Source organism: Strongylocentrotus purpuratus, unplaced genomic scaffold (assembly GCF_000002235.5).
Source record: "Strongylocentrotus purpuratus isolate Spur 01 unplaced genomic scaffold, Spur_5.0 spur5_contig_816, whole genome shotgun sequence".
In the NCBI taxonomy this organism is placed as follows: Eukaryota; Metazoa; Echinodermata; class Echinoidea; order Camarodonta; family Strongylocentrotidae; genus Strongylocentrotus; species Strongylocentrotus purpuratus.
The window spans coordinates 1,682,852-1,692,412 of record NW_022145520.1 but is presented as its reverse complement, the minus strand read 5'-3'; the positions used below and the strand labels follow the sequence as shown (position 1 = coordinate 1,692,412).

The following is a 9,561-nucleotide window of genomic DNA, read 5'->3' as shown; positions in this document are numbered from 1 at the left end:
TTTCAGCCTTTTTAGAAATAGAGCAATATAAATATAGTACCTTGCTATATAATTTAAAAAGAAATTGATACAACATTTGTGGAATAGACGTGCCAGAGCTGGTTCACTTAATTCAGACTCTTAAAAAAGCCACTTGTTATTAAACTAGTTTTTGTATCGTCGCATTTGAGCACACTGTGCATTTGCACAGTACATGCTGCATATATATGCAAAAGCATATCTGCTGCATGCATGCGCTGTACGTACACACTACTTCCTGCTCAGACAACCTTACAACCACAAGAGGAGCTAGACGGGAACGTTAGAAAGTAGAAGATATAACTTAAGTTAATTCTAGGCCCTTTTACCTCATATGACGAGAATCGGACCAAATTTTGGGTAGCTAACATACGGATCTAGGTTGGACCTGCGTAGTTTTTAAAGATTTTTCATCGTAAGCTGTGAAAAAGAGTAAAAGGCGAGAGTATGGCGACCGACGAATTGGCACAGAAGTTGGCCCGCCGAGATCGGATAAACGAAGGGGATGAGCAGGGGGACTCGCGCCGCGTGCAGGTGTTCAACGTGTACACAGAATTCAAGGAGTTCACCAGGAAACAAATCAAAGAGTTCGAGAAAGTGTTCAAAAAGTAAGTGTGGCGTAGTACTAGCTCTCGATGTCTTGTCATTAAATTGAATTAAGTCTGTATTTTTCAGGTTACAAGTAGAAAAAAATGAATTATAACATGACTAGACTAGATCTAGATCTAGACTGGTCTAGACTAATCAAATTCAAAATGTCTTTCGATTTGATTTTGAATTGAAACGAAACATGGGCTGGAAATAGTGGAAAATAAAGTTAAATTAAAAGGAATAAATGCTTCATCATTCATGTTTAAAAAAGTGTACCAAAATATAGACTCTAGATATAGCTCAATGGTTGTTAGTGAAATAAACTATAGGCCTAGGTCTATTTTGCTACTATAATTAAGTTCCAGAGCTCCACTCTAACATTTTTTTGTTCAGGATCCGGACTGAAAATTTCGAGTCCATATCAATTATCAAAAACTATTAACTTAAGCTAAGCCTTAGTTGTGTAGAATTTCTACAATTTTGGGGTCCTGATCTCTGAGGACCTAGATTTTGGGCACCCAACAGCCTAAGTGTTCAAAAAATAATCTTAAAACTTATCTGTTTGATTTTACAAACTTAATTAGTTCTCTAAGTCTAACTCTATCTTTCATTTCTGTAGTGTAGGCCTATGCCCTTCTTCTTCTTCTTCTTCAAGATAATCTGCCTCCTTCAATACTGAAGATTCTTGCAAATGCCGTTCTATCTTACTCCTGTTCTTTTTTAAAATAATTTTATTTTCATCTCAAATTGGCCTTGAGCATTTGATTTGAAGTGGGTTTGGCATCTATATGTATTCACCTGTATGCACCTGTCTTTTCGGGCTCCTTAGTAAGACTATGTCTTATAATGCCCTCCAATAGTTCATCAGTACACCACTGCAAAGAGTTCGTTCCTTAATACAATAGGTCCATCGCTGGATTAATATTCATATTATTTAACAAAGGGAATGGTACTACTTCATTGGCATTTTAATACATTACATGTAAACATAGTAGCTAGTACCACCCCCTCCCCCTCTCCCTCATGACTAGAGATTTTATTCCTACTGCTATAGAGCCTAAGACATTGGATTTGCACCAGTAAAATTGTTTGTAGTCATCAGATACCTACATGTACATGTAGACGTATCTATCAGCTTTAATAGAATGAATATACAAAAACTCTACTGGTACATGGCACATGCATGGAAAGCAATATGACTATAAAACTGACGTTTTTTTAATGGGTTTTAAATGGCAGTCTAAAAAGACAAAGGTTTTTCATAATGGTTTTCCTGTACTAAGTGTTGTGTTTTTACATGTTTGTGTAGTGCTTACTTTACCAGGGATCTATTACATAAAGGCCCCAAATTTGTTACTTTGGAGTCTTTGTATTGGACCCACTCCCCCCCCCCCCCCCCATATTTATTTAAAAGTTTAAATAGGGGCCCTTGCATACAGATCATAAATTTTTAAATCTCATCCCCCCCCCCCCCTGTGAAAGAAAAACCCAACTACTGTATAAATTATAAAAGGGTATATTGAGTCAATAAAAATATAAACATAATCCAATAAGTAGTGATACAATAACCCAAATACCTAATTTCACACATTCATCTACAAATCTTTGAGATTGACAGAACAAGGTCAGGAAATGAGCTCAATCAGATTTGATCTATTTACATGTAATCTGTTTCAAAGGGTGCAGATTGCAAAAGTGCAATTATTGGTTTTGCAAATTGAAAGAGGACAGCTGAATAACTTCATTAAGTACAGAGTTCATCTACCGGTATTTATATATGCAGAGCTCAACACTTAACATACACCCCCCCCCAAAAAAAAAGACTGCTGTGCCTGTACCTGTGCTCCAAATCTTTTGCTAGACACTGAAATTTAAGAAGTATAACACAGGGTTCATTATTATGGACCCTAACATTTCAGTACAGACCCCCTATGAAAAACGTTTGTATGGATTGTAGAGCCCTGTCTATGAGGCATGTACATTAGTTCATTTTGTGAACACAGAATTAACAGTTTAAAATAAAGACCGGTACAGGAAAGTGTAAGTTGTGAAAACAGATAATCAAAGAAAAGGACTCACAACATTTCAACATTCCAACATTTCCTCATGCTTTCCCTCTTTTAAGCTACCATAGTGTCACAATACACCAGTTCATGGTTACAACAATGCGCATGCGCAGACATGGGCGCCATTTTAATATACGGGTAAACAAACCATTGACCTCTGGAGGTCAGTGGTTTACGAGTAAATGAATAGCGCCCATGCAAATATGATGTGAGCGCATAGCACAGGCAGTGACGCAACATGTGCATCTGAAAACATTGATGACATCACTGCCTGCGCTGTGCGCTCACATCCTATTTGCATGGGTGCTATTAATTTACTCGTAAACCTCTGACCTCCAGAGGTCAATGGTTTGTTTACCCGTATATTAATATGGCGCCCATAACCGTAAACTGGTGTATTCCTTGAATTATGGCCTGTTCAGACATACAGAAATTTATACAAAACTTTGTTGAGAGCCATATAAAGAAACATCGTTTAAAGAAACAGATTTTGTAGAGCCAATCATCAGATGATCAGCGCTCTCATAATAAGCCCCATCCAGTTGTATGATTGTCTTACGAGACAGCTTTCAGACTACGAGTCCCGCCACGGCACTAATGTCCTTTGGCAAGACATTGATCTACATTTGCCACACTCAACCCAGGTGAGGGAAAGGGGTACCTAGTAGGAGTATTCCTTGAAATGCACTGTGCGCTGATGAGGCTGCCAGAGCTAAAGCTAGGGTAATGAAGTCCAAAGCTCTTTGGAAGCGCATAGAGATGTTATTTCATAACGTATTATGCGCTAAACAAGAACTGAACTATTATTATTATTATTATTATTTTAATAGTTTTCGTTCGAAATGATGCTCGCTATACAACTTTTCGCCATAAATCGTTTCCGTATGCGATGCTCAGACTATGAAAATCCATTTAGCTAGATCATGTACACGTATCTGTACCATGAATTCTGGTAGCTCGTTCGTTCGTGTCTCCTTACTCCTTAGATCAAAATTAATTTAAAGTTCCTGAAACCTAACTTCTGGTAGCTGAAGCCATTGTTTTAAAGAAACTAAGATTCCTAGTATCTAGGCTTACATATTTGTGTTTTGTTTGGGGACCTCGCTTTGGGTTGAATTTTGGAGAGGAACTTCCTCCTAGAATGGTAGTACAGTATGGCCTCACGGTGAAGGAAGGAAATACAAAAGACCTGGCTCTCGCCCACTGCTGTTTATTGTATGTTCACTTTTAGTCTGCGGTTTCCAGGGTGGTTTCCAGGGTGGTTTCAGAGTACAATGTACATGTACAGTACAGTAGTTCACAATATTACAGGGTTTACCAGCAGTTGGTGAGGATTTTTTTGTTTGTTTTTTGTTTGGGGGGGGGGGGGGGGGGGGGGGGGGAGGGGTCATTGTTATGATACTGATCAATACATTTAGGCATTTGCCATAGAGACTGTATTCCCATTTGGTTTACAATTCAGTATTACATTGTAGTTTGTATTGTACATGTAGTAGTACAGTATAGATTTTTAATATTTTCTATGGGATACACAATAGATGCTGAAACTCCTCTGAATTTGATTTTGATTTTGATTTTATTTTTTAAAATCTTTACCGGTACTTTAATTTTTTTCCTGATATTTAACTTTTAAAACACAATATTCCTGTCACTCTTGCACCCCTCCCTCCTCACTGGTACCCTCCAAACAAAATATAAACTTTTTAATAAAAAAAAATATCTTAACTGAGATGTCTGTCACTTTAATATACAGTGGAGGCTTGTTCAGAACTTCAGATTTGGTGCTGTAAAGTTGTAGACCGCCAAAAAAGAGCCACTACCAGGTTTTTTTTTACATGAATGGCAACTGCTCACAAAAAATAGGTCTTGTGCATATAATTCACTGAGCTCTTGTATTTGAATAAGCTACAGAAAAGTGAAGCTCATTACACTTAACATCTTCATTGCGGTTTCGCCTTAAGTGATTTTTATTTTTGTATGTATTTGTATTTGTACACATAGTTTGATAACCAAGACTACGATTCAACACATGTGACCCATTGATCCCAGGGAAGCTAAGATTTACAAATCTTTTACAAATTGTCTGATCAAAGTGCAACTACACTGTATTCTAATGATTTCGGAATAGATCTGTAAACACAATGTACTTGTACTAACTTTAAGCCTGAGGGTAAGGAAGTGATGAGACAAAGCTTTTTCAGTTTTAAAGTTTAAGAAATTTACCGACCCTCAACCTCCTCTCCTATTTGCTTTTTACATTAAAGTGGATAAAATCCCATTTTCCTGGGTGTTGATAAATGAACAGATCCATTCACATTACAGGATTTGTAAACATGCACGCGCAAAATGGTACAGTGCGAATGGGAGAGGTGCAATCAAGGATGTCGCAGAGTTGCCAATTTGTTTGTGATCGATTACAACTTTACAAATTTGTAACATTCTTATTTTCTTTTAGAAGTTCCTCAAACTTTCACTACCCTGTTTTCTAACTTTTCAACTGTTGTTAAAACCAACTTAATACCAGTGTGGACTTCCCCTATAAATTCTTTACCAATTTGAAGAATGCTGAGTTTTCCTCACATCATGTACATTGTATGTTGTAACTTGCAAGCAGTAGAATTTCCTCTGCTATTGTATTAGTCTATTACCTGTACAAATACTGTATATCAGTGTATCCTGGTAAAAAGAGGAACCATTGTCATATTGGCAAGTTGGTTGATATTGGTATTTAATCTCAACAAACTTCCCTTTACAGTGAAAGATATGTCCGATCCAAAAGGAAAAGGAAGCTTCATACTTCTTCTCACTCAATATAGACTCAGACTACATTTGTACAGTATGTAGGCCTACTCGTGACCGTGACATCCTGTTTGTATGCAGTGTTTTCAGTTTCATTTTAAGAATAAGACATTTTTTTCAATGTCATGAGGAAATGTTTCTAGTCGGTTTGATAATGAAATTATTGAATTTAAATCGAGTCAATTGAATATGAAAGTGAAACATAATAGTTATGAAAAGAAGGAAAATGGCAGAATTCTCAATTTGTCTCAGCTACTGCCCCCCCCCCCGAAGGAAAAATAATGAGGCTATTATAATGTTTATTTCCACAATGAATTGACTCAAAAATGTATACATCTGAGCAGCAGCGAACCAATGTGATTGGTCTATTTTGGGCCAGAAAGAAATTGCACATGCAAATTAGCCCCTGAAATACCCAAAAGAGCCCAAGAAAATCAGAAAAGAGCCCCCGTAAATTTGCATAGAGTTCAATGCAAAACAAATTTTAGAATGCTATTTTCATGCAGGCAAGCTTGAAAAGTAACCCTCGAAAAATAAATATTAATTTTTTTCCCTGTTTGGAGCTCTCCTGTCAGCAGTTATCTGTTGAAACCTGAACTGGCTAAAGTGGCTATTGTTCACAATTGCACAATATGTACTGGTACATAAAAATGTATGTGGAAAATATTGAATATCAAATTACATGGAATACCGTAAATCTCTGTGTATAAGGCACACTTTTTTGCCGCCAAAAAGTATTGAAAGTCGGGGGTGCGTCTTACATGTATACACAGGTACAGATTTTTTTTTTTTTTTTTCTTTTTTTCCCCCAAAATAGGAGTGCGCCTTATATACGGAGATTTACGGTACCCTTCTCATTTTAAAGAGAAGGTTGAAAGGTGAAAAATAATTTGTGAGCGTTATCATTCTTATTATGCAAGTGTGGAAGAACATCAGATAAGACATGCTCCCTGAAAAGCGTGGCTCTTCAAATGCCTTCATATTCTAAATATGGCCTGTAACATCGTAAAAATTGCCACGTGTTCGTCTAGTCCCATATACATCTTTCTGTGTACAATGCTTGTAACTTTACCAAGACTTGGCCAATTTTTTAAAATCATTCTGATGATTCCAGAAGTAACCTTGCAATACAGACAAATACTTATATGCTAGATGATCAACCTTTTCTGATCGACTCTACACCGTTTCTTTCACAATGCAATCGCATGACCAGAACTCAACTTTATCTTTAAGAATAGGGGATTAGAGTCTAGGAATCATTTGTACTTGACCTTAAATCCGTACTAAAACACTTGAGTGTTAAGAGTGTACTTCTTCTACAGTAAATCAAGCTAAATAAAGAGGTGCGTACTCCAATGCAATATAATGTAAATAGCGCTATAAACCCAATGAAGTGGTTTAAACAGTGGTAGACTGCTTTCAAATATTTACAATGCAATGAACCATGTATAGAACAGTCGTTCTTGTCCAAACATGTATCTTCTTATGATTGAATTGGTTCAAATCAGCCGACGCCGAGTAGCTGGCACAATTTTAGGGAATTTCCCTTTTAGAGGGGGTTTACCTATCCTCCACCCCAAAACAATCTTGTTTTGAATCTCTGTTTGGAATTGTATAGATGTTATGTTGTACTGAAGATAAATCTATTTACCTTTCAAGGTGAAATCAATCCGTTGAGGAAATTGGGAATTTACCTATTCAGGAATTTGACAAATATACCTACAGTTGTGTAAGTTGACAATTATACATCTAAGTTGGTATAAAGTTGAATCTATGCAGTATTCCAACACTACTTTCACAGTGAAAATTTTTTGTTGAGTAAATAGGGGATTTGGTCTTTGCCTGAATTTGTCAAATAACTTTGATTATAATCATCATACACATGCATCTAAATTTGTATAAAGCCGACTTTAATATGCATTATTCCTACACTAAACTAACAGTACATGAATATATACTGTAGGTTTATTGAATGATCTTTGCATTGACAATATGCACAGGATTTACTGGTATTTGTCATGTTCTGTGGTATGTGTTAACTTTAATTGTCTGAGAGATTAAAAAATGATTGATTTTCGAACAAAACTGGCAGTTTTTGTAAACTTTTCAACGACAGTCTTGCCTGTGAACATGTATATTGTTTTCAGAGACATTGAATTTTATTGTATCATGGTAGCGATTGAACAAAAAAAACATTGTTGCCAATTTGAAAAAAACAATATGTGATCAATTTAGCAAGGGTCAAATATACTTGAACATTCAACATACATATGTACAAGTCGTTGAACATGTTCATGTGAGATACATGTACATGTAATGCCTTTATGGCTCGAAACAGATGATAAATTATTTAGTTATCGCACAACATTGACTACTGTACATACTGTAATGTATGCGCTCCGGATTCTGTACTACATGTACATGTAAGCAAGCCAGCACAAACGCGTGCAGGAGACACATAACTGTTTTTGCAGGCTGCCAATTCTTGTTATTGTAACCAGGGGGTACTTATGGAAATTAGCTTGTACAGCGGCTAACGATGGATACAGGTGCTTGTCTCGCGTGAGAGATGTCTTCATCTAGTGATGGCTTCTAGCTCTATCATCCTCCTCTATAGGCCTGTCTTCATCAGCTCGAGTTTGCCAAATAACCCGCTATTTTCAGACTCAGGATATTATCCCGGAGCCCAAAATTGCGTCTTCTCCAGACCGATACGCTCATCACAAACTAGCTCGAACGGGATCAAATAAGCCCGATATTTCCCAAATAATAATAATAATAATAATGAATGTTATTTGTATAGCGCATATCACTAACACAAAGAAAGCCCCTATGCGCTTAGAAAAGAAGGAAATAGAGATAGGGCGGAATAGAAATTAACATTTATGCCTGATACATGAAAATAATTAATTACAAACAACAATAATAATAGTGGGATATTTTGGAAACAAGACCAAGATTTCTCGGAATATTTTCTTGACCAAATATCCCGCTAATTGCAACTGTGGGCTGATGAAGACGCAAATTAGCTGAATAATTTGCGATCGGGATAGTTAAAATTTCGGGTTATTTGGCAAACTCGAGCTGATGAAGACAGGCCTTGTCATCCTCATGCCTCAAGCTTTCTCGTACTGGACTCAACTCTCCTTTTCGTCACGTTTCTTTCTCACGATGACATCTCTGCCCCCCCCCCCTTTTCCCTTTGTCTAACGTATCCCTCTGTGATTATGTCCGTACCCTGCTTTCAAACTACCAGCTCTCTTTGTTTAGCTATATAATAAAGGCACTACATTTTTTCTAGTCTGAACGTAGTATAAAGAAAGTAAGAAATGTCTTAAAATGAAACGTTTTATAAAATAATGCCTTTTAAAGAAACGTTGTATTATAAAACACCTGTTTGAGTATCGTTTCAAACAAAAACTCAATAAATAATCAGGGTCCCACTCTAGTCTAAACGTTGTATTGTACCAAAATCTTATAACCGGGCAAGGCTTATCGAGAACATGCACTAATGATTAGACAGCTGTCCTTGTCAAAAGTAGTCTATTTTTATACGACCTTTCTTTATACAATGTTGTTTTCTAGTCGAAATGTTCCTTTCACTACTAATTAGTCATTCAGGCTAATTAGTAGTCTAAGGGTATTCGCATGAGAGGAGATTCATTCTGAATTGATATGGACAATGGAGTCTGGAGACTGGTTCTTAAAGGTAATACAAAGTTTTGGGAAATTTTGAAAATTGGGTGGATAGTGATTCTTTACAATTTTGATATATTTGGCTGCCTCTGTGAATGTATTATAAGCACTAAAAAAAAATTAGCCCCTAAAGCACTTCTGCTTTTGAGAAAAATTGAATATAAATATTTACGGGTGCTCCCGGTAAATTTTGGTAAATATCAAATAGCGCCTACGACCGTATAATGGTAGCTGTGACCCTGAAGATTTCAGAATATGTAGTTATGATATATAATTACCAAACGGGAATAGCTAATCGGTTGATTTTAGTCAAGAAACATTGTTTTATAGCTTAAATAATATCTTGACCTTGTGAGGGAGCTATACAACATAAAGAGTTTATTATTTATAA

At 36.4% G+C, this 9,561-nt stretch overlaps 1 protein-coding gene across 1 annotated transcript in view; it reads left to right on the top strand.

The window, feature by feature from the left end:
* Nucleotides 1–239: 239 nt before the first annotated feature.
* LOC115921684 (EF-hand domain-containing protein D2-like) overlaps nucleotides 240–9,561 on the top strand; it is a 30,286-nt gene continuing 20,964 nt past the window's right edge. Inside the window, exon 1 of the mRNA XM_030979579.1 lies at nucleotides 240–626. Within this exon, the coding sequence (XP_030835439.1) occupies nucleotides 466–626 (161 nt within the window). The 5' untranslated portion in view covers nucleotides 240–465. The remainder of the gene's footprint in view (nucleotides 627–9,561) is intronic.